This window comes from Grammomys surdaster, unplaced genomic scaffold, assembly GCF_004785775.1.
Source record: "Grammomys surdaster isolate TR1022 unplaced genomic scaffold, NIH_TR_1.0 140, whole genome shotgun sequence".
NCBI lineage: Eukaryota > Metazoa > Chordata > Mammalia > Rodentia > Muridae > Grammomys > Grammomys surdaster.
Genome location: NW_021604598.1, coordinates 6,209,181 through 6,235,055, shown reverse-complemented (window position 1 = coordinate 6,235,055; position 25,875 = coordinate 6,209,181). Strand labels below are relative to the sequence as shown.

Here is a 25,875-nt window from a genome sequence, read left to right as displayed (position 1 = left end):
GTGATTAGAACAGAAAGCTTTGCCCCCACAATGGACTCCCCTTTACAGTGGGAGTGCATTGGTTACCAGAAGAGCAGTTTTGCTTTCCTTTTTCAGTTATATGTATATATGATTGTGTTAGTTGTTGGACCCTCTAGGGCTCCAGTAACAGGTGATTATGAGCTTTTCAATGTGAGTAGTAGGAACTGCACTCAGGTCCCCTGCATTTTCTCAGACAGAAGTTCAATTTAGTAGGAAGTTGAGTGCTTTTTCCTATCACAAAGGAAGTAGTCCAAATTATGTCCAGGTGCAATGACTCTATGACTAAGTACCAAGAAAGAAGGGAAGAAAACCATCATCTCTTTTTTTTCCCCAGCTTAGCAGTAAGTTTGAAAATAGATGCTCCTAACCCCTGGGCCATCTCTTCAAAAGGAAGTTCATGCCTTTCAATGTTCCACCACGGGGATGATGCAGTCCCAAGGCCCTCACTGGCTGCTGGCACTCTGTTCTTGGGCACCTCCCAGCCTCTAGAGCCATGAGCAAAACAGATTTGTACTCAGATATATCACTCAGTTTAAGGTGTTCTGTTACCACTATAGGAGACAGGCTAATGCAGAAAAGATGTACATTAGGGAGATCACTGTGATAACAAGGACAACTAAACACTACGACAGACTGCCATGGAAGACGGCAGTGGGGGCTACATACACATGGTACATGCAGAGCGTGAGGTAACTGCTTCTGAGTACAAGGCCTTCAAAAGCAATCGCTAGCTGGCAATCTTCAGAACTTAGAAGGTCCTTTTGTGAATTAACAATTTCATAATTCCCACCAGTATGTCTAAGTACATTTAAGTACCTCTTTACGCTGCAAGTGGATAGGACGTGCATGACAGAGAAATGTCATGTTAAACTCAAAAGCAAAGGGAAGTGGAGCCTGCGATGGCTCACTGCAGGGTCCCGTGAAGTGAAGGGTATGACTCAGCGTGTCATGGCTGGGGCTCAGAGGGATCAGGAAATAAACACAAAGACACTGCATGTAATTTCATCTTTGTGTGATGGCTTTGCCAGTATCATGTAGCAGGTGTTCCTTCAAGGCACTTCTCCAGCCTGGAGACCTGTGAACCACAGACACTATAGTGAGATTTCCCAAGTTTACCTCTCACCAAAAACTCTGGCATACTGTGCATTACATTTGGGCTTCAGACAAGTACATTAAACTTCCATCCAAAACACATAACTTAAATGTGAAGTTGGAGGACACTCAGTACCTCTGAAGGACTCTGCAGAAAGCCCTGCCAGAATCATGGAACATGCCAAGTAGAAGATGCCAAGGTCTTCCCAGTTGGAGTCCCGTTTGGGTAGGATGTTGAGTACTTTTTCTATTACAAAAAAATTATCCCAGTTTATGTCCTGGTACAATGACTCCATGACTAACTGGCAAGAAAGAGGGGGAGACAAGCAGTCAGCACAGTTTGTTTGTTTTGTTTTGTTTTTCCGCTTAGCAATAACTTTGAAAATAACCTAACCCAAGGCCTACATAAGCATCACTAGCTAGTAGGGAAATGGAATTCAAACCCTGATGAGACTATAACATAGCCAATAGGATGGCTTTGATCAAAAATCAAAAGACAATAATAAGTGTCGGCAGACATTTGGAAAACATGAGCCCTCATGGACTACTGATAGAAATGGAAAATGATTCGGCAGCTCTAGACAACAGCCTGGCAGTTCTTCAAAATGTTAAACGTAGAATTAACTATGACCCAGCAACAGGACTCTCGGGATATAGTGAAGTGCAATGAAAATATCTTCCATATAAAAATGTCTTCATCTATGTTCAAGTCAATATTATTCATCAGAGCCTAAAGGTAGAAAAAACCCAGTATCCATCAACATAGTGAAATACTACTACTCAGCTCTCAAGAAAAAAAAAAATGGAATGCTAACACATGTTAGAACATAGACGAACCTTGAAACAAGTGCAAGGAGTCCAGTTCTAACAGCCAAGTGCCCAGAAGAAGAAAGGACAGGCTGTCTCTGCAGCCTCTCTGGGTATAGAACTATCCCATCCTGGGCCTGATGTGGTCTCTCCACATTTTTGCATTCTCTAACTCAATACATAAAGGAGACAGGGCCTGATCCTTACTCTTCAGACAAGTGACTTGCTGCAAGCTTGCTTACATCCTTCAGAGAAGTCCTCATGTGTATGGTAGACATACTGTAACAACTCGCTGGAGTGAGAATGAAGTTAGTTACTAAGTATAAAACGCTTACAATAGCACTTGAATCAAATTAAATAATAAATGCAACCAACACATTCTTGCCATGAATTTCTTAGTGCAGCTGTGCCAAACCTATGATTCAGAACCCAGCTCCTACACTTGTAAAACCTTCGGTCTAGAAGGGTGGATGGCATCCACATGCAATCACAGTCCAGGACCTGCTATGGTCAGGGAGATCTGGATGAGAGCCCATAACTGGGCACTTAACAAAAGTCAGAGAAAGCTTGGCTTGCTTTGGCTCTCTGACAGGCACTCTGGACTCACCTTCTCACTGTAGGTCTAAAGGACACAAAGTTCTAAACAGCAGACAGACACTAAATCCTTACCTAAAGTTACTGTATAGGCTCTAGCAATCTCAAGCATCAGTACTGCCTGGGGCTAAGGGCAAGCACCAAGTTGGCAGACTGAAGGATGCTGCCTGGGAGTGGAGGTGGACCACAAGACTTCAGGGCAATGCAGTTTTTCCAGCAGACTGACACCTCTGAAGGGCAGTGCAGGGGAAATCAACCCCAGCTCCCAAAAGTTAGGCCAGACCTACTGTGGCTCATAAGAACGTTGCCACCCCTATGTCATCCCAGGATCTAGATGTCAGCTTTAATCTGTGCACTGAATACCCTGAAATTATCTCACGAGAAAAATTCAGAGATGTATCTTCCCCACAAATGGCCATGAAAGACACATTAGTCAATTCTTCCTAAATTATCTTCGTACACACTGAATAATGGTGTCCTGCCCCCAAATTTCACCAGCTAAGCCCTAACCCATAGTACCTAAGAATCTACAAAATGAACCATCCCCTCATCCAAAATAACTGGTGTCCTCACAAGGAAAGGAAATTTGGATTCAGATAGGTTGAAAGTCCATGCAAAAACAAGGGAAGATGAAGGTTAGCTACCAGCTAGAGAACGAGCCTTGGGAAACATAAAACAAAGACTACTGCTAAATCACCTGTAGTGGTCTCTTGCCCCAGCAGTGAGACAATAAATTCCAGTTGCTTGGGCCACCCAGTCCACTGTACTTTATCAAGCCAGTTTCCTTGACTAATACATACCCTATCTAAAGAAACAACTGCTTCTCCTCCTCAGAAGTCCAGGTACTTGGCAGAAAATAGAAGTCACTTTCCTTCCTAGTGAATAAAAACTTCAGAATTGAAGGGTCTTCTGCAATTTAGAAGAAATGTATACATCTAACTATACAACTCCTACCAACAGAATTGACCAATCAAAATATCACCCAGATACCTTCAGTCTTCCTCCTCCTCTTTCTGTTTTAATTTTTACTATTGAAGAAAGGCTGGCCTTAAGATACTACAGGGTCTCAGCATGGAGCTCAGAATTCTTAGACACAATCTTTCCTCAGGCTTCATACTGCACCACCCTCCGGGCCTAACACAATGATACTGGCAAACACATTAGTGTATCTGAGCTGGGTGTGGTAGCCCATGCCTTTAATTCCAGCATTCAGAAGACAGAAGCAGGTAGATATCTGAATTTGAGACCAGGTCTAAATAGAGAGATCTAGACCAGCCAAGGCTACACATTGAGACCTTATTTCAAAAGACTGTAAGATAGGTAGGTAGATAGATAGATAGATACATACATACATACATACATACATACATACATACATACATACATACATACACACACAGATACAAATACGATTATACTATATCTGAAATCAGGGCTAATAGATAAGATGGTCTTGCAATCTTGCCTCCCACTCAATCTCCAGGTTATTTCTGTGCCCTGATTTGTTTGGCATGTCAATAAAGTCTTCCTTTTCATAGATAAGTGACACTTCGAACCATCATCCTAGATGTTCTTCAGTTAACTTTACCCTAGAGTTAGAAAGATAAAAACAACTCTTACTTCTACATCAAAACTACCAGCATCTGATAACGGCTTCCATTCTTATTATTAAATGTGGAATCATCACAATGACCATAATACAAGGTTGCTTCTCAACCTTCTTGATGCCATGACCCTTTACTAGATTCTCCCAACCATAAAATTATTCCGCTGCTACTTCATAACTGTAATTTTGCTACTGTTATGAATTGTAATATAAATATCTGAGATGCAGGATATCTGATATTTGACCCCTGTGAAAGGGTTGTTCAACCCTCAGGGGTTGCAACCCACAGGTTAAGAACTACTCTTTTAAAGTCTATTAATCCATACATGTCCTAAGTCAAAGAAAAATAAAATAAAAACAAAATGAAAGCCCATTGCTCTCTACCTTTCTGAGAGCTGAAATGAAGAAGTTAGGGAGACTTGGTACACTGGAGCAATCAACTTGTGAGTTTATAACTAGCCACATCTCTTAAGTCAGCCTTTGAGGGAAAATAATGAGCGGCTGACACCTCCAGTTGCTGCTAAGAGTCAGCACACTTGATACCCTGCAACACTCTCTAGACTAAATAAGTTGGGCACAGGTATCAAGGTTTATTTTGTTTTGTTTTGTTGTTTTGTTTTGTTTTTATTTGATTGGGATTTTGTTTTATTTTGTTTTGTTTGAAATGGGGCTGTATCTCAGACTAACCTCAAATTCACAATTCTCTTGGCTGTGCCTTCCAAATACTAGAATGGCAGGCGTATGCCATTATACTTGCTGGTGTATTTTGAGACTCATCTACACATACTGGTGATTTTACACACAAAAAAGGGTTGTTGTTTGTTTTTTTGTTTTGTTTTGTTTTGCTTTGTTTTCCAGCAACTTCACTTCAAGAGACCAACCAGACTGGCCCCTCTCCTCTGTTAATGCAGACTTGGGAAGCCCACAGTACATTGACCATTCGTGAGGGGATCAGCCATGCCTATGGGCATCCTGTGCTTGCCAGGAGCCAACTTTATTTACCCCAGACTGTTAATGCCTGTTGCACACACTACTATGCCTAAAACATGACACCAACTCACGAACAAGAAGTATGAACAGAAAGAGAAGTTATTCCTAAGAAAAAGAAGATGAATGCTTGGAAAGATCCTATAAAAACAAACTATGTAAGAAACTGCTGTCCAAAAAAGACGTGGGCAAGATAAATAAATATAAAAAGACACAAAAGTCATAAAAAAAATACACAGTATCTTACACCAGTTTGCTTTGCAAATATCCTTGCTCCACTTTGGAGAAGCAAAAGACAGAGCAAACACATGCACTCACATGCATGATGGCATTGCTGTGTATCCACACGCTGAAAGAACTCCAAGCAGAATGAGCCACAGAACATCGGGTAGTCCAGAAGCAGATTGCAATGAGGATTAGTGAACTGACAGGTACTTTCTTACTAACTGCTATGACTGTAATTCAGACTCCACTACTTAAAAGCCATGTGACGCTGACAGAGGTCTAGGCTTCCCTGAGCAATCCCTTTTCCGTCCATTAGACAGAGACAAAGATGGCCGCAGGTGACCTGGGCTGGGCTCACACCTCAGACATAGCAAGTCCAGTGTTAATTATCAGTTTTTGTTCTCAGCACACATACTGCCTCAAACAGGCATAAAAGCTCCAGGCCCTGTAGGGGGACAGGCATGGAATACTTTGCTGTTTAGAGTGAGACTTTACGGTTTAAGATTGAAGATCATGGTGTTAACCAAACAAATGGCAGAAGGACACCAGGATCTGCAGCTGCAAAGGCTCCTACTGAGAAACGAAAAGAGGAAACAGAGTCCGCAGCTTCAGGCCAGCAAAGCCAATCACTAGGACTTTCAGACCACAGACCACTGTTTTACTTTTTCTTCAACTTAAAATAACAGAAAGCAAAACTGTGTCATTTGCAGGAAAATAAAAAAAAAAAATGGATGGAACTGTAGATCATCGTGTCAAAAGAAATAAGCCAGCTCACAAAGACAAACATGTTGCCTCTCAAATGTGGAATCCACATTGCTATTAGAGATGTGGCACTGAAGAAAGGGACTGTTTGGGGAGAGAAATGGAGACAGCAGAGGGAAGACAAGAGAGTAATGGTGTTAATGGTGTGGTGACTGTTAACACGCACGTTACCCGCATGCGACACCACTATGATCAAACTGGTTATTTTATTTAAAACAAAAACAAAAAACCTTTAATTTCTTTAAAAGGATTTTTTTGTTGTTGTTGTTATTTTTTTGTTTTTTGTTTGTTTGTTTGTTTGCTTGCTTGCTTGTTTTTTAATGTTAAGTCAGACTGAATTTGCTCAAGCAGCATCAGGGGAGGTTTTCTTTGAACCAGTTATGGAGTCAATGTTTTAAAAAACAATCTACCTTAAACCTCTCTCTTAGATCCCATGCTTTTAGCCTGAATTGAGAAAGTACTAATGTGATCCTCCAGAGGTCAATCAGCAAAGAAGACTGCAGACCCTACAAGAGCAGGGTGCAGGAGCCACAGACAGGCAGGGCAGCATTCCCCTGGTGAAGCGCTCCATTTCAGGACTTCACGGCAGCCTCGCAATCAAAGGCCAGGCCTAACAGCTTAATCAGGTAATGGCTGGACCAAAATAGAATCTTCAGGAAACAAGGGCTGGTTAGGGATACTCACAAATCAACATCAGTTAGAGAACTACAGCCAGAAAAAAGAAAAAAAAAATACAGGGCGTCTTTATATGGGACTTTGGAAGGACTCCAGACTTCCTTTATATGACATGTTTACTTGAGGATACCACCCTCCTTAGGCTCCTAGCCACCAAGATCCATGTGTGTGGCAGCTATCAATTACAACACTACAACAAATAACTGTGACCCAGAATGAGGTCTGTGTGCAATCATATGGAGTAAGGCCAGGAAGCTTTCACCCTTAATGTTCTAATGGGAAGGGTTACCAAGATTGGATCCCACCTTGCTGCCTCTACAGCACACAGACCAGGTATCTGTGGTGAGCAAATGGAATTTTAGTGAAATGCATCATCTTATTTGATGCTAACAACAATTACTGAGAAATTATGAATTAAGACATTTGTTTTTGTGTTTGTTTAAGACAAGAGTCTCTCTAGGTAGGCCAGGCTGTCGTGGAACTTGCTAATGTAAACCAGGCTGGCCTTGAACTCAAAGTGATCTACCTGCCTCTGCTTCCCCCAGTGCTGGGATTAAAGGTGTGCTGCTAGGCAAGGCTCAAAGATAAAGGCAGTTGCTTCTCATTTTAATTATTTGTAAGCTATTCTAGAAGAAACTTTCTGTGTTTCTAAGTATGATACATTTGAGTAGAGGGTCCAGTTTAGCCCTCCATCCTTAGCATGGAGGGGCTGCTAACTAATAGCCCCAACTGTTGCCACATCTCTCCCTGTCAAATGCTCCCTCCCAGTGAGCTTGTTCCCAAGGTCCTCACTCTCCCTTAAGGCTGAGGTTTCCACATACCCTCATACCTTGGAACCAAGCAGACTGGTACTGAGTCAGCTGTGCCCTCTGGTCTCTCAGCAATACTTACTTGCTCACATTTCGAGTTGCCTTGGTAACTTACTACCTGTCAGATTCCTATCTCCTTTCAAGACTCAGTTTCCTCAACACATGGTAGGTTTCTACACCGAACTCATAGAGGAATAAGCACCAAGTAGGTACTCAATCAACAAGGAAACAAACTAACATAAATATCTTCCGATTAAAAGCTACCTACGATCTCCAAGCATGACTCTGTTCTACATGTCATTGACGCTAAAAGTACAGGGCCTTGCCAGATGCCACTCTAGGGCAGAGAACAGGCTATAGCCTCAAGCTGCTACGGGTACCCATAACCCTACTCCTTGTCTAGAATACAGCATGTCAAGGAGTGGTGAAGTCAGAGAACTGTGCACATGTTCACACAGTGCAGAAGCATGATAGTTGGCCCCAAAACTTCTGAAATGCCTCTGAGCCTGTCTTCTAGGAATTTAAAAGTATTTCAAACCTAATCCTCACATCATCCCAGACACAAATACCTTCAGTTTTTACCTCTAAGTAGGTCCTTCATTTCCACCCACTTCATCTCCCCAGTCACTCACTATACCTCAAGCAACAACGGCCTCCTTACAACTCCCAGAATGCGATCCATTCAGCCCCAGCCGCCTGAACAACTCGGCAAGAATTCATCTCACCAGCTTCAACTTCTACCCCTACTCTCCATGTCTGGCTCCTCGCCATCCACCAGTACCTGGAGGAGACCTTCTCTGACCTCCACCTATCTAAACAAGCATCTCTTTGCCTCATCTCCATGATCTGCAGCTTTTCACCCACCTGTAGTTAGGTACCTGTATGCTGACATGCTTAGCTCCCTATCCAGAAGGGAAGTTCCATCAAAGCAGCGCCTTTGCCTGAAACAGTCTGCTACCCAGAGAAAGAAGAAGAAATGCCTGATTGAACGTTTAATCACCTGGAAAAATAACAGTATCAAACCTCCACAGGACCTTGACATTAGACCAAAGAAACTCAACCTCTTTGAAAAACAAACATAACCCCTTTCCTTTCTGAGTGATGCCTACACTAAGACCTCCCTTTACTCACCCCCACCTTCTTTTACAAAGCCATAACAGTCTTCACACTGACCACCTTTCTGTCTGGAAATGACCCAGAATTCCTTGGCTCTGGAAATCGGAACTCCACCTTGGAGTGGAGCCCAAGGTCTCAAACTCACAGCTAGGGCCAAGCAGAGAGGCCTTGACATTCTCTGAGCTTGCTCCACACATCTGGCTACCACCCCAGCCTTTGGAGGAATAAAAACAGGAAAGGCACAGGGACCTTTTGAGGCTGAGATAGTTTCAGAGATTTGGGTGAAGCTGCCCTTCTTACAAGGCCCTGAAGCTTGCTTGACCCAAGGCTGTGGGCCAGTGAGGTTCAGAGACAGGACATGGAAGGATATACTGAATTTGGTAAAATATGTACCAAGTCCTGGATTTGAAGTCAGACAAATGCATAGCTTCAAACCCTGGCTCCAGCATCTATATTTCTGAAGGCCAATGGGATGCTATCTCTGAGCCTCTATTTCCACAACCATCAAAAGAAATGTCACCATGTCTACTTTAAGAGGATTGCTGAGTGGTGTCCCCTACCCACTGATATTATATTTAGTTCATCATCTACTTACTCTTTAATTCTCCAACATGAGCCGATTATTCATATGGACAAAATACAAATCAGTTTCTGTGAGTTAGCCAAAAAAAAAAAAAAATCTGGGTTAATCAAACTGTTTCGATGCTGAGCCATACAAACTGACTGACATTTAGTTAATTCTGTCATGGAGGTGATCCAAGCTGATCCCTGGATTGTGTTTATACATGTGCACAGGAAGTGTATACATTCAATACATATTTTTCAGTGGATGAATTGAATAACAAGATGAATTCTATCTACGTTGATCCCACTAATCAAATCTGACAGACTGAAATCTGTTGGTGGTGAAGTTTTTTTCAGAACTGTACACATTGCCAGACATTAATCTATGTGTGATTTGCCAATTAATACTCAGAAAGAAATAAGATTAAAACCATTAGAATGCTAACTCCTTTGACACTGGAGTTTCCTTCCTTATTTCTTTTGGAGATGCTCTATCAGCTCTCCCTGTGTTTATCGTCAGAAACCAAAGGGACACTGGAAGACAGAATGCTTGCTGAGCAATAAACAAACACCAAAGGATCATTGCTCATGCTGTCCAGCATTTTGCAAGGATATTCAGCAGAAGCATGCCTCTTTCCTCCCTGCCCCATAAATACTGAAGGAGGAAGAACATTGCCTAAGAGCAAGGTTTGGCAAATGAGTCTGATGAAATCGTCAGTGCATGGACACATGCCACAGCATGGTGTCCCTGAGGGTTCCTGGTGACTATAATTATCTAGCTCTAAGAGGTTCTACCTTAGAGTTCACATGCAAAACATTTCCACCTATCAAACCAGCAGCATATGAGAGCAATAAAGACTCTTAATTCCCATACAGGGGTACCTTTCCTCTAAGAAAATGCATGTACTTGGTGAGCAAAACTTGCAAGAAGCTATGACATAGCCACTCCCCCTACAAAACTGCCCAGGGTTTGCTTTATAATGCCTTAATAATGGATTTAGTGTCTGAGACTGGCATGGGAGTTGGCAAATACCTTTTGTTTGGTACAGCATGGGACACCTAACCAAGGAGCAATTAACAGGTGCTAAGCCTAAGCAAACAGCATGCTTGCAAGGAGCATAGTATAAATAAAGGCAGTTGGTCTCGGTCCCTGTTGCATGAGTCACAAATGAGCTGTTTCAGAGGCAAGTGCTTTAACTCCTTTCCCTTGTTTCCTCGCCTACAGATGGAGAATCTCTAACAAAAGCAAGCATTCCGTACTTTAGAGTTTACTGGAGAAAACAGAAGGATATGGAAGCTGTCAGAAAACACAAAAGCACACCCTAAACTCCAGCACTCTTCCACTGTACATCTGTAGTATGAAAATAAGGGCACCTGGGAAGCTGCACACATCCATACTTGCTCACACTAAAGCTTCCTGTTGTTAACAAAGGGGACTCCTGAGGTGTTAAGAAACTTCTGTGAATCAGTATGAACACACAGCTCTTGGAGTACGGACACTGCCACCTGTTCTCAAGGACTCTGTGACAGCTTCTGGTGCCCTAGGACAACCACACAGGCAAATGTTCCCACACCAAGCTTTGCATGGATCAGGCCTTAAGCCTATTACTTAGGTTTTACCAGACACTAACCATGTGCTAGGATTCCTCAGAATAGTGACTGAATTGTGATGGGGCCAAAGGAGTCACCAACTCATAAGACATATACGTAGCCTAGTGTGAAAACCTAATGCAGGTAGAGGCTATTTTCCCTGCTTTCTACAAGTACCCCCTTCTATACTTTGTTGGGTTTTAGGTGAACTTGCCTGAAGTCAACAGCTACACACCTTCAATATTCTTCCAAGAAATCCAAAGGGAAAAAAAAAAAGCAAGACAAAATCCCAGGACCCCATACTGAACAAGAATTGTCACTGCTCCTCTCTAGACAGCCCCTGGTGGCTCCATCCTTGATTCAGAGCCAGGCTAGCTGCCTGAGTAGCTCCTGAGTAGCTGGAACAAGAAAGAATAGAAAGTAATAAGGCCCTTAATTCCTGGCCAGACTGTATGTTATGGGAACAAATAAATTTATTGATGACCAGAAAAATCAAAGGAGGGGACAACTTTACAGAAAGGCTCAACACAAAGTCCCACCAGGAATGCCAATATAGGGGGAAGGTCTTTAAAAAGAAACTCCAAAGTACAGAGATGGTTCAACACAGAGCACCAAGCTTCTCAGCTCTAGAGCACACCAGAAACACCTGGGGTGATGAGACAACCTGGCTGGCACCCTAGGCTTTTGAGGCAGTGGCTAATAGTACTAGTCCAGAGCCACTCGGATGAAATGAACGGACAAGGACTGCCCCTGCTGTCGTCCCTACTGGGAGACTTCAGATCCAGATTCACTCCTCTCTTTACTACACTGGGCCTTAAGAAAACCCCTGCTGGGAATCAGGCAACTACCCTGCTGACTGCTGTCCCCCAGCAGCTGTGAAGGAGCACTATTATCAAGCCAGTCCTGATGTGAGTCTCCCAGGGCCGTGAACAAGATGAGTTTGCAGAATGACTGAGTTGGGGTAACAGACAGACAGCACAACAGACCAGGGAGTAGAGCACTCAGTGATCTCCTGGTCCCTGATCGGTCCTGTAGGCCTCCCTCTCCTCAGTGATAAGACTGCACCATGGGACAGTGCCAAGAAAATGTTGTGACCTGCTTTCCTCCTCAGTAATCTGTCCTGATGACCTGACACAACTCACTGATTCCGCACTGAGCGCTCACTTCTCACTTCCAGACACCAAGTTACCACATTGCCAAGCAGATCAGCCTCCTCAAAGGAGGGAAGCAAGGAACCACCAGCACTGACTATGCCCCAGAACCCTGCAGGTCAGGATCTGAGAATTTCTAACACAGTAAGGAGCTAATGACATTACACTGTACATTATGTTACAAATAGCAGGAGTCCCTGCCATGATGCATTGTTCTGGTGTGTGGGGAGTCAGTTCCTACAGATAGTAATTCTGTGATGATTAGAAACATCCTCTCCCACTGGCTGGACCTACCTGCCAGGCTTTTCTTTCTCCTTTAGTTCAGAAGGAACAATCTGCCCAGTATCCACACCCAAACTGGCCCTTTCTAGCTATGGGACAGGAGGAGGAGCATGCTAAAAGCCAAGTTCAGGTTCAACAAGGAAAAGGAGTGCTACATGCTTTGTTCATAACTCCCTGGCAAATACAGTGCATATGTTTGCAAATAATACGGCTTTTGTCCACTCGAATAGGCATATTTTATGGGAAAACATGACTTTCTCTCCCATTAATGTAACCTTAAAAAACTCAGATTTTTATCAGGGAGGTGCTAGTGCATGCCTTTACTCCCAGCACTTTACTGCCTTTACTCAGGAGGCAAAGGCAGGTGGATCCCTGAGTTCAAAGCCAGCCTGGTCTACAGAGCTAATTCTAGGGCACCCAGTGCTACACAGAGAAACCTTGTCTCGGAAGAAAAAAAAAAAAAAAACCTCAGCTTTTTCTTACATGCCTCAGTTCCCACTTTGAATCCCTAAGTCAGTTAACTCTGTGAAACCCTGTGAGCCAAAGACCTTCTCCAAAGCAGAGCCTCTGCTTAAGAGGAGACCATCACTCAGCAATCAGCTCTGGAACCTCAGGAACACAGATTCAGCACTCTTTCCTCTCCCTTGCCCCAAAGGATCCACTCATTTGTATCCTTGGCCAAGTTGCCTTCACTCCCAGCACCCTTTGCGGTTGCTGTGCTCACCTGTTTTCCAGAAGTGTCATGCACACCACCTCTCGGACCCCCGGGTTATTGGCCTTCTCCACAGAGCAGCCCTGTAAATTCCACGTGGCCAACCTAAACACAGGTCGTCCATCCCTCATACCTCCGAAGGCCTCCACAGAGGGCCTCATGGAGATAATCTGCGTGGGCCCCCCTGGTGGCAGGTCCAAGTCCTCACTCTGCAGGCTCAGAGATGTGGGACTGGGATGAGGCTTGGCAGTGAAGGTAAGACCGCCATTGGTGTGGGTAGAGGGGGGCCTGGACCTCTCTGCGAACACCTGGTGTCTTATTCTGTCCAGGAAGGCTGCATTGATTCCATCCATCCTCACCAAGTCCTCAACACTTCGAAAAGGACCATGTTCCCGACGGTAGTCCACGATGCTGATGGCCATCTTCTCGCTGAGGCCCCGGACACTCATGAGCTGAGCAAGGGTGGCTGTGTTGATATTGACTCGAGGAGTAAGGGGTACTGTGGTGGCCAGGTGATGAGGCTGCTGCTCAGCCAGCAGATCCCGCCTCAGGGAACTGGGAGAGTGCTGTGCAGAGTTACCCTTGCTGCTCACACAGATCTCAAACTTGACCTGTTCCAGTTTAGTGGCCCCTACACCACTGACAAGTGCTAGATCTTCCACTTTTTTGAAGCCGCCGATATATTCTCGGTATTCCACGATGCTTCGGGCCACTGCACGTGTCACCCCAGGCAGGGTCATCAGTTCCTCCTCAGTGGCAGTGTTGATATTTAGCCGCTCCTGATTCACCAGGATGTTGCTGAAGTTGCAGGCAGCACTGAACTTGCGGCTATGTGACAGGTCTGATGGGTCTCTGGGGATAGAGCGATGGCAGCCCAGGGTGCTCCCCATGGCCAACCACCACAGAACAACTCTGGATAGAGAAGAAACCCGGGAGCCTTTACAGGCACAAAAGAACCGGAGGTTGCAGGACTTATGGGTCGAGAAAGTTGCTGCAGACAAACATCAAATCTTCCATGGCTAGTGTTCAAAATTACCTTTTGCTGGGCCACCTAGAAATTGACATGGAAATTGATTTTAATTAATCAACTCTTTGCACTCCCACAGTGTTGGAAGTTCATAATTAGTGGGGGGTCAGGTCAACTTCTGAAAACGTTGACACAGAAAGGCTGACCTTTGTGGGATTTCCTCGGGTTACTTATCACACTGGATCCCAAAAGGGAACAGAGCTATCCCCACTAGCCTCAAGGCTGGGGCCACCTACTCACTTCGGACACCCCCCATACCCGGGTTCCTGCAGACAGAGAAGACGAAGCCCCTACTGCGCTCATACCACTGTAACTTGGTAACTCTGGGGAGCTTGCGGGCGCAGACACTGAGCAGGGGTTCAGGGACCCACCCCCGGCCCTCCGATACCCGCGTCCCACCTCTCCGCAGCTCTGCTGGGTCCGTTCCCGGTCCCCTGTGGCTCTACAGAGCGCTTCCCGGCTCTTTCTCCTAGGGAAACTCTCAGTGCGGCTTTCCCGGGGCAGGCAGGATTGCTCCTGAGCGTCAGTAGCAGCGGCGAAATTCGGCCCCCGATGCTGCACCAGGACTAGCGGCGTCGTAGCTGCGTCGATTCAGGCAAAGCCCGGCGCCCAACTCGTCCTGAGCCCCGCGCCGCGCGCCACCACCGCCGCTCGCCGTGGGTGTCAAAGCTGAAGTCAGGTCGCGCCGCCCGCCCGCGCCTTCGCCGGCACAGCCACGCCTCCTCCGCGCCAACTCCTCCTCCCGCCTCCCCGCGGCACGTAGGGGCGGGACGCCCGCGCCAGGGGGCGGGACCATTGGTGGGCCTGGTGGGGCGGAGTCGAGGGCGGGGCTTTGGGACTGGGCGGGCAGAAGGAATGGCTCAGAGGGAGCCAGTCTGTTTTTCTGGAATCTGAAGGCCTACCAAGCCCTGGTTTGGTTAGGTGAAGCTGTTTAGGGCCGCCTAAGGCAAGCTGGAGTCTTCCCTGTGAGGTAGGCTTGTCTTGCATAATCAAAGCTCCTGAAATTCTCAGACAGGGGATATAATTGGATCTAGCTCAATTCTCTCGCTACTTTTCGGCCTTTCCTCTTTTCAGACAGACCTCCTTCATCCAGTAATGCCTGGGAACCCTGTGTCACTGGAAGAGAACTTGCCTCCTTTGTGGTCACAAAGGTTGTACATCTGCTGCTCTTTGCAAATTTAGCTCTTTGAGAAAATAAGGGGACGTTTCGGTTAAGTATTAAATCTAATCACTAAAAACGGAAGGAAATAATACTGGGAAGTGCAGGCAGCTTTCCAAAACAGTTTTTGGATCACATCGTGAAATGATGATAATTTAGTTAAAGATTAAAGAGCCTGGTGCATTACAATGGATACCTGAAGCAGGACTATTTGGCTAAACAAACCCTGCAGGATAGCAGAGACTTGGTAAAAAAAAAAAAAAAAAGTTAGATACTTTGACCCAGAGCTGTCTGTCAGTGACCTCTGAAAGAACAGATCTGAACCCAACCATCTGGCCAAGGCTTCTGATTTGAATGCCAACAGAAAGCATTCAGATGTGAAGTGAGTGGCAGCCCAGGCTTGGTGAAATGCTAGGGATATAAGGAGCCTCACTATTGGGAGCAAAAGACACTCCAGTCAGATGAGCTTAAGTAAAAAAAAAAAAGGGGGGGGGCTTCTCGATCCCCAAGAGATAGTTATGGGATCCGCTTTACCTGGAGCAAGCCTGCGTCCTCTCTAAGGATGACATAGGCTGACTGAACTCCCCCCATATCTGCAGCCAACTTGCACCCTGTCAGTTTCATTTCCAGTTATGCCAATCTCACTTGAGAAGAATGCCCAGAGGAGAGTAAAAAAGGAAGGTAAAAAGGAAAAAAAAAGAAAATTGACAGGTAGATAAATAGAAGTGCAGCACATACACCAGGTCTACTGCACACATATGAAGATAGAAGTTTCCAGTGACTGATGATCAAGCTGGTGAGGATGCCGACAAATGAGACTTCCACACATCTCTTGTAGGCTCAGAGGTCGATACAAGCACTTTACAGACTAGCCTGACAGTTCCTTGAAAGCTAAAAGTATATTTGCTGCACAACTCAGCCATTGCACTTACAGGTACTTACCGAAGATCAAAAAAAGCACAGAGCTTAGAATCCTCTACATGGGTGTCTGTAGGCTTATTGTAGTCAAAGATTGGCAACCTCAAGAGCATCAGTCTGGGTTTGGTGTGAATTTGTCCCCCACCAGTTCCTGTATGAGAGCTTGGCCCTCAGGAAGGGATGGTGTTGGAATTCACATTTTAGGTGGCGCTTCATGGGAAGCCACAGAGGTGCCACCTGTTGAAGAGAGTAAGGGGATGTTTGGAAGACTGTGAGTCAGTCACTGGAAAGAGTTGGTACAAAAAAAATAAATCTGGCTGCCACTTATGCCGTGGCTCCCAGTCTCCTGATTACAGCCCCTCCTCCTGCTACTGTGATGCCATGTGCCATGAGATCTTGCCAAAAAGGACAACATACCAACGTTATTCCCTGATGACTCCAAAACTATGTGGCTCCAGGCATTTTATTATAGCCACTGAAAACAAGTAGTGCAAAAAGAGTAAAAAACAAAAAATACTTGTGGGACATTGTTGAGCAATGAAGGCAAACTACTTAGCAAAAGCAACAACAGAAAAGAAAAAATGAAAAGCAGTTCACTGCATGATAGAAGCCTGGCAAAAAGAGAATACGCTGCATGATTCATAGACAAGCTAAAATATAGCAACTGTCCATGTGCAGACAATGTACCAGTGTCTATGTGGGGATAGAGGGAGGAACAGATTAAAAAGAGCACAAAGTATCTGCATGATGGCTGCTTAAGTAATGCTTGAGATGTGCTACTGATTGAATATGTCAAAAGAAATAAAATAGTATGTTTTAAGTATAGAGCTTTGTGTAGCTAAATTGTACTTCAATAAGCTAGGCAAATCATCAAAAAAAATATTCCTAAAGAAATGCCTTTTTTGCTCTTACTCTCTTACTCTCTTGCTTCTAGCTTCTCTCTGTCCCCTCACCCTTCCCCCTTTCCCTCCCCCCTCTCTCCATGTGGTCATGGCTGGCCTCCACTTCTCTCCTCTCTCTGTCCTCTTTCTCCACCGTCTTCTCCCGGTTCTCTCCCCACCTTTGCCCTCTGCCCTGAATAAACCCCCTCCCCTCTGGAACCGTTTAAAAAAAAACAAATGCATTTTTAACTTTAAAAAGAGAGAGAGATAAAATTGGAGTAGGGCAGGGTGAGCCAGAATTGATGGAAAGCTGATAGTTGAAAAGAGTGAGAGGGGACAAGAAGTTAAGTCAATGGCTACAAGGAGAGAAGTATGCACTGCTCAGAAAGGTCTATGAAATAGAAAGCCAGACTGTGAGATAGCCTAGCAACATACTGGACAATCCAGAATCACCACAGACATGGAGAAGTTGGTAAAGGGCTTATACAAAGAACGAAAGTTTTAATGGATTTTCTTGATTCTTTAAGGATATTAGGATTCTAGCAGACCACTGAGTTACAAAAAGATGTCAGAGGTTGTATAGTTCCAGCCAAATGCCACATGTAGTGGACTCTGCCCCTTAACACACAGCTGTCATTTAAGACCTGGTCATGAGGACCAGGGCAGAGGCCTTTCAGTTGTAGTCAACGGTTTCAAAGATAAAAGAGTGACCAGGAAAAAGTGGTGGAAGTTAAGGAGCAAAGCATTTCTCAATCTGCAGGTTCAATCGTATGGTACAGGCACTCTTAGACCATAATGAGCCAAATTCTGATGCCCTCCATCCCCAGAGTCCTTGGGCATCAGAGATGTAGATAAGAAATTGGGAAGAATTCTACAGATTAAAATAGGAGGAGAAAACGGATGTGGCTATCAAATCATTACTCTAAGGGACATCCCTGGGAAGTGATAGTTATCATGAGACTTGAGAGATAATTAGAAAGTAATGCCTCAACCCACAATCTCTCAGTCGCCTCAAAGCAAAAGCAGACCCCATTTCCCAGATCAATAACATTCAAGCAGGCTACTGACAGGCACCTACCACCAACCTTCTGCAATGGTCAAGACAAATGTTGTTCTGAAGAGCAACAACTCCTATTTGTGTGAGGAGATCTGTCTCTTGTACTACAATGTTCCCTGTGTTTGGAACTGATGAAAGTCCGGACATTCTTAGAGCTCTGGAAGATTTCTGTATCAGGTCTGCTCCCCCGAAAGTCAAGCCATAGAGTGGCAGAGAATGACCACTGACAGACACCAGGACAGTGTCAACAGAAGCTCCTGTGGCCTTCACACCTGACCCTGGAACCTGCATGCAGACATTCAGCTCGAACTCCATGTAACAGCAAAGGCTCCATATCTCTGAGCATCAGTCCTCTACCTCAGCCCTAACTGAGGAAACTGTGCATGTTCTCCCTGTAAGCCAGCCTCCATGAGTCCTCACTACACACCTCTCCCCATACTGTGGAACCCAGCAGCTACACTGGAGGCACCTAGCTAATCTCAAGGGAGAGGCCACATGGAGGAGAATGAAAGCAGCACAGCCCACTCACCCCTAGGTCCATCTCTGCAAGTGAGGCCTCTAGAACCTTCACCCAATCCAGCTGCAGCAAATGTGCCCATAGGAGGAGCCCAGTAGAGAGCCATGGGCAGAGAGGCTACCTGACACTACCCAGGCACCCATAGGTTATGAGAAGGGACAGAGGTCAGAAATCAGTGCACATCACAGTGGTCCCTCACAGCATGCTTGTCTCTTAGTTTCCTTTAGAGATGTATTTGTTTGCTTGTCAGTTTGGTCACAAGATGATTTTCAAGAGCTGAGGGACTTCCTCATGAAAAGTGGCTCACAGTGGTTCAATGACAGCTGTAGGAATGATGTGTCAGCTTTGGGACAAGAACCATGGATCTGTTCACCCTGTGTGTTCTGAATTTTGTAGAGGACACAGACAGAACACAATACAGAGAGATGCAGGGGGAAGGGGAGAAACAGAGAGAGGCAGTCTCTGAAGGTCCCAGGCCAGACAGCCTCTCCCCTGTCCCTGGGCAGCTCCTTGCAGCTGAACATGTACCCTGAGACAATACTTGTGAGGGTCATGGAGGAGCTAGCTGTCTTCTCAATCAAAGGTGGCTGAGCTAAGCCCTGGCCAGCTGTACACTTGCCACCTCCACTGGGTGTGGCAGTCTCGACCAGGTGAGTCAGGTGTGTAGTACAGCATGAGCTCCCGGCTCTCTCCACCCCAGCTATGAGCACCCATCTTTCACCTGTTGTTTGTACCATCTCAGGGTCAGTTTTCTTCAGCTCTTTCTGCTTTGGGTAGATTATGAAGTGGCTCTTCCCCCTGGCTCTTTTGTTCCCTGTGGCCTGACTGCTGCTCAGCACCCGAGACTTCCCATCACTGCTCTGCATCCATCTTCATGCCTCCTTCATAGCTGACCAAGTCTTCTCAGGGGACAGTGAAGCACCTCTTAGTGGTCCTTTGTGGTCCTGACTGTGGCAAGTGGAAGAGGCTGGAGTCACTATGAGTGTCATATGCTCTGATCTTTCACCTGAGTCCAGCTACCCAGAATGCAGGGAAGATCCATCTTTAGGAAATAGGCCTAACTGTGTTTCTACCACTGGTGTTACTGTGTGGTTGTAGAGAGGCTGTAATGCCTGGTGGGAGTCCATGATGGATCATCTTTGTGTCTAGACTCAGACTCAATGAAGGACAGGCAAATGTCCTACTGGTCTTCTGCCCTGAGTTTTGGCTCAGGCTCTGTGTTGAGTTGTTGTCATTGTCATTGTCCTTGTTCTTGTTCTCCTCTCCTTTGTCTTTCTCTTCTTGTTTTAACACCTGTCAAGAAGGAATTGACATGGAAAGGACAGGCACACTGAAACTCAGCTGTTTGGGGTTGCCAGAGACACAAGGTCAGGAGGGAGCACAGATAATGGTGAACTTTGTGTCAGCTGGGTCCTTCAAGGGGAGGATAGCACCATTCCGCTCATATTTCTTGAGTCCGAGAGCAGATGAGTGGGCAGCACCCCTTCCTAATTCTAACATAAGGCCCGCATCTTCTCCCCTCTATATACCTTGGACACCATTAGTTCAGTATTCCCAGTATCTTTACTGCGACTATATGAGTGACTATATGCGGTGCTTTACTTCCTCCTCCAGGACATGTCATCCATAGATCCCTCTTGACTTGCTCTGAAAGCCACTCCTGATGACTAAGGATGAGGCAGTTTTAGGATGACTGAACACTCCCCAGACAAAGAATACAGAAACCAGTGTCATTGCTAAATTTCACTTTAAGGTCATCTCCAGCTTTATGAACGCTAGCACACTACTTTCCAAAGTGCCTGTACTGTTTGATATTTCCAGCAGCAGCTCCTGTTGTTTTATGGTGACAACGAGGACTTGGAGTTCGACTGTTCTAATGAGTGTCTAGTGGCATCTTACTGTGGTTTTAATTTGTAGCTTGCCGATGAAATGGGACATGGAATATTTCATATTACACTGCCATTTGTATCTCGTCTCTGGCTGACCTTGCTTTTAAAAACACCGACACCCATGGAAGCCAGAGGTCAACCTCCTTGTCCACCCTATTTTACTAACAGTGTCTCTCAGTGGGACCTGAGGCTCCCAGGTTCAGTTAAGCTGTCTGGTCTGCCTGCCCCTGCCTCCTCAGCTCTGGGGATGAAACTAAGACCTTCAGGCTTGTGCAGCAAGCCTTTTACTAGCTGAACAATATTGCCAGATCCTTAAATTTTTTTAATCGTTTTACGCTTTCTTTTGCTATTATAAGATTTTCTGTATATTTTACATAATAGTCCTTTATTAGACATGTCTTCTGCAAATACTTTTTTTTTCCAATCTGTGTCTTGTCTTCTCATTCTCTTGCTGGTGCTTTTTGGATAATTTTTTTTTATCTTAACTCCAATTTATCATTTGTTTCTTTCAGAGACTGTGCCTAAAAGGTCATTACCAATTCCCGAATCCTTTAGATGTCTCCTTCTGTATTAGATTATTGAGGTTCTATAGTTTCATGTTTGATGTTCATGTCTGTGGTATGGTTTTTCATTTTTTGTAGTGAGGCAGGAGGATTGACTTAAAATACATAACAAGACCTAGTGTAAAAAAAAAAAAAGAATCTGCTGACCATATTTATGTAAATCTATGCCTGGGTTCTCTGAGACATTATTAATACATTTGTTGGTGCTGGGAATTGGACCCTTCACCTCATGCAAGCAAGAGATAGGCAGGTAAGTATCCTGTATTCTGCCTACACTGCCTTGATTACTCTGGCATTTTACCAAGTTCCAAACTCGGGTAATCTTAGTAAAAAGTTGTGATTCTCCTTCAGTATTAAGTTCATTACTGTGTATTCTTTTGTCTCTATATAAACACCTTAGAATCTGTTTTGGTTTGGGGTGGTATATTTTGGGTTTTATATTGTTTGATTACAGCTCCTAAAAATGCTAGGATTTTGACTGGGATTGTATGCCCCACCTGCCTTGCTCATCACCATAGTCTGATGTCTAGTTCAGACTCTATCATGAGTAAGTGCACAGAACTTGCATTTATTCTAGTTTTAAAAGGTAGCTTATCACCAGGCTCTCAGACTGAGGCTGCTATCAGTTAGAAACCAGAACACCCATCCTTAGCTTCTAGAAACCTCAGGAGCCCCTATTAAAGCTCGGTCTATTGACTGAAAGATTCTTTCACTCCATGGCTAATAATTGAAGTCCTTTATCACTCCCCTGACATCCTAAATGACTTCCAGTTGGCATTTTATTTCTTATTGTGCATTTTGTTGGTGATCATTGTGGATAAAGCCTTAATAGAAAAAGAACTTTATTTACAGACCTCTGTGGAGAGCTTTTACCATCAGAGATCCACGTCCCCCTCCAGAATTACCATTATTATAGAATATAATGTTCATTAATCTTTAAAAGTGTTAAAGTTCTTGCCATTACACTTAGGAAATGAAGATTCCATTTCCTCTATTTGTTTTCCCTAATAAGCCAAAATTCCAGTTAATTTCAGTTTTCTACACTTTCATAGAACAGTTTATTCTGTTTACTGAATGCTTTTATAAAATGTTTTTCTTGGTGGAACCTGTTTTTTTGACTAACGAGAATCTCTCCCAGCACAGAACCACCTAGATAGAAAAGGAACCAAGACAACAATTCCTACTGTATGACCAACTGAAGCAATGACTTAAGATCTGTGCTGCTGGGGGTAGGATAGAGAAGCTTCTTCGTCTTCAATATTCTTTTGTAACCACATCCTCACAGATATCAGGAAACTGACTGACTGGTGGGTTTCCTTACCCCACAGCCTCGGCACCCTTAAGAAAGAATGAATGAACTCCCTCAAGTCTTACAGAGCCTCCCTAGGGTGTGACCTGATGTCTAAGAGAAAGTAGAAGGCCCCAGACAAGGCATTAAACATCATTATGCTTCTCTGTGGTAAGTTATTCCCTTTTAATTTCTCTGTGTGCCACTCCAGAGCTTCCAGGAGAAGCTCTCCCTTGAGGCCACTGTGACCATAAGATGCTCTCACATCTGTTAATGTCTCCCAGGGGGAAATGCTGACCTCAGGCTCAGACTCCAGGCAGAGAATACTATTAGCCTGAATTGCATTCAACTGTTTTCTCTGTAGGGTTATTTTGTTTGAATAGCCTCTATTTACAGCAAATCCTATTGTCTGCTGTCTTATAGAGAGGCATGCATTCTTATATACAGGTGGCACTCAATAAAGTCAGAAGCCGTGAAGATATACAAGTAAAGTCGCAATGGGAAGACAGTCTCAAAGGCAGTGATTCTCAGCCCTGGCAGAACATGAGAACCTCCAAGACAGTTGTCACCATTCCATCCTGGCATGCCCAGCCTTTTGACGTTGCAATGGGATGTTGTCTTCTATCAAGTTCATACTCAAGATCTACCAGTGCTTGGGAATCCAATTAAACATGCCCCTAGACTCTTTCCTGTGGGAATCCCAAGAGAAAATCAGTGGAATCTAAGTGAGGGTGTTTGCTAAAGTTCCAGATGCCAACCTTGAGCCTTGGAACTCTAATGTTTCCTGAGTGAAATGAGTCAAAGCTTGTTCCCAAGCCAAGCAGCAGGGTCAGCAGCAGACTGCAAGGACTCAAGTCCAACACTTTCACTGAAAAGATCTATGGGACAATAAGAGTCCAAGAGCCCAGAACAGCTTCTTTCCTCATTCACAAGGACACTGGAACCTTGGAAGGCAAAGTCATCCTATCTTAAAATTACTCATTAAAGCTCAAGACTGGCCCTTCCACATAGCATATTTAACAAACACAATCACCTCACATACAAAGTGATTCCAAGGTCATTCCATGATTCCATGATTCCGTGATCATTTTTTTGAAGAATAAGTTAAAGACACAGAAAGAATTTGAGTTACGTAAACTATGAAGAAAGACTTAAAGACATGTGAGGGAACCTGTGTTGGTTGGTTTTTGTCAACTGACATCTACTAGTGCCATCTGCAAAGAGAGAACCTCTATAAAGTATTGCCTCCATCAGACTGGCCTGTAGGCAAGTATGTGGCATGTCCTTGATTAATGATTGATATGGAAGGGCACAGCCCACTGTGGGCAGTGCTGGCCCTGGGCAAGGAGTTTTGAGTTATATAAGAAATCAGGCTGAGGAAGCCATGGGGAGCAAGCCAATAAGCAGTATTCCTCCAACGTTTCTGGCTTGACTTCCTTCAATGATCTAATGTGATCAGGATATGTAAGCCAAATAAGTCCTTACTTCTCCCAAGTTGCTTTTGGTCATGATGTTTACCACAGCAAAAGAAAGCTAACTAGGACAGAGTCCAAGCAGCAGCATGGATAGTCTTCAAAGTACGTTTTATGGCCATGATGTGTTGGAGTAAACCAATGAAGTACACACTTCATTGCTGTAAAACTTCTCACAGCCTGTAATTTATTCATATGCACAGAGGATCTCCAAAAGGAGGTCATCCAAACAGCATTTATGTACTGTTACCTAGAACACAGCACATGACCCACCATCTCTTAGGAAAGTACTATAAGACGTGTGTAGCCATATAACAGGCCCCTATACCTTAGCACAACTGACACCATATTAGAGACAACACTCTGACCATAAAACCCAGCACATAGGCCCTAACACCTGCCAAAGACCTAATCCATCAAAGACCTGGTCCATAGTGCCGAGATCCAGAAAAGTTTCTAAACATACGAATGTTGCTTTCTGGCTCCTGCAGTTCTGCTTCTCAGTAACTGTTCTTGGTAACTGAGGTATATCCACCAGGATGCGGGTTTGATGTATAAAAGACAAAGAACTGTGAAGATCAGGACTGCATTATTTGGAAAGTTCTTCATGTAGCCCCCAGCCAGTGATAAATACTTTCTTTTCAGCTTTTAGAGTATTTATATGTGTTCTTTGGTGGACTTACCTTGCAACAGTCAGATTTCTATTACTATGATAAAAAATACCTGAGGCAATCAATTTACAAGGAAACAAGGTTTACTTGGGCTTATAGTTCCAAAGATTTCAGTTTTTTGTTGTTTGGCTCTGCTGCTTCAGGCCTGTGGCATGACAGTACTTCAAAGCAGAGTTCTGTTTACCTCATTATACACAGAAAGACAAAGGAAGGGGTGCAGCGCTCCTACAACCAGCTAATGTCTTCTCTCTGGGTTCCCTTCTAATGATTCTAATGATTCCACCTCTCAATTATGACACAAGCAAACAACTAAGCTTTTAACACAGGAGGCTTGTGTGTGAGTATGTGGTGGTGGAGTATGTGGTGAGTATGTGGAGTATGTTTGGGTTGGGGTGGCAGAGGAGCAGATTCAGATTCAATCTACAGCAGATCACAGTCTCTAAATATTTTTCTTTTTCATTTCTTTTATATAAGTTACTTTATTTATTTACATTCCAGTCATTGCCCCTCCTCACCCCCCCACACACAGTTCCTCATTCCATTTCTCCTCCAACTTGCCTCCAAGAGGGTGCTCCCTCTCCCACCAAGCCTCCTCCTTCCCTGGGGTCTCAAGCCTCTCAAGGATTAAGCACATCTTCTCCCACTGAGGCCAAACCAGGCAGACTTCTGCTATATTGGTGCCGGGGTGCCTCAGTCCAGCCCTTATAGGCTCCTGGTGGCTTATTCTCTGGGAGCGCCCAGGAGTCTGGGTTACTTGAGTCTGCTGGTCTTCCTACGGAGTCTCTCTCCCTTTCAGCGTCTTCAATCCTTCCCCTAGTTCAACCACAGGGGTCCCTAATTTCTGTCCAATGGTTGACTGTAAGTATCTGCTTCTGTCTGAGTCAGCTGCTAATAAGGCTTCTTAGACGACCAGCCATGCCAGGCTCCAGTCTGTAAGCATGTCATAGCATCAGTAATAGTGTCAGGCCTTAGTGTCCTCACTTACGAAATGGATCCCAAGTTGGGCCAGTCATTGAACAGTCTTTCTTTTAGTCTCTTCCCCATTTTTGTCCCTGCAGTTCTTTTAGACCGGAACAAAGAAATGTTGACTGTGGCTTTGTACCCTTGTCTCCCCGCTGCCATCACACATACACCTGAGGCCCTGTCTATCTACTGGAGGTGGCCTCTTATGCATCATAGACTGTCTTCTCTTTCTCTTTACAGCATAAACCTCTGAGGAGAGACACTTGAATGCTGTGCATCCCCTGCACCTCCAGCAGTGCTTAACCCTTTGTTTATGAAAAAGTCGGTAAGGGATTGTCACCAGCAAACACTGGTACTTACTTAGTGGGATTCCTACTAAGGAATCCTTCCAAGGATCTCAGCGCAGCTTTATGTTGAATTAAGGAGTTGGAGAACATCAAGTGACACAGGCTGACAGCCAGGCTCTCACATTAATTG

The 25,875-nt window shown here is 44.6% G+C and overlaps 1 protein-coding gene across 1 annotated transcript in view; it reads right to left on the bottom strand.

The window, feature by feature from the left end:
* Eepd1 (endonuclease/exonuclease/phosphatase family domain containing 1) overlaps positions 1 to 14,697 on the bottom strand; it is a 112,692-nt gene extending 97,995 nt beyond the window's left edge. The window contains exons 1-2 of the mRNA XM_028763919.1: positions 14,420 to 14,697; positions 13,006 to 14,044 (exon numbers count right to left, since the gene is read on the bottom strand). Coding sequence (XP_028619752.1) covers positions 13,006 to 13,883 — 878 coding nt within the window. The 5' untranslated portion in view covers positions 13,884 to 14,044; positions 14,420 to 14,697. The remainder of the gene's footprint in view (positions 1 to 13,005; positions 14,045 to 14,419) is intronic.
* Positions 14,698 to 25,875: the final 11,178 nt, after the last annotated feature.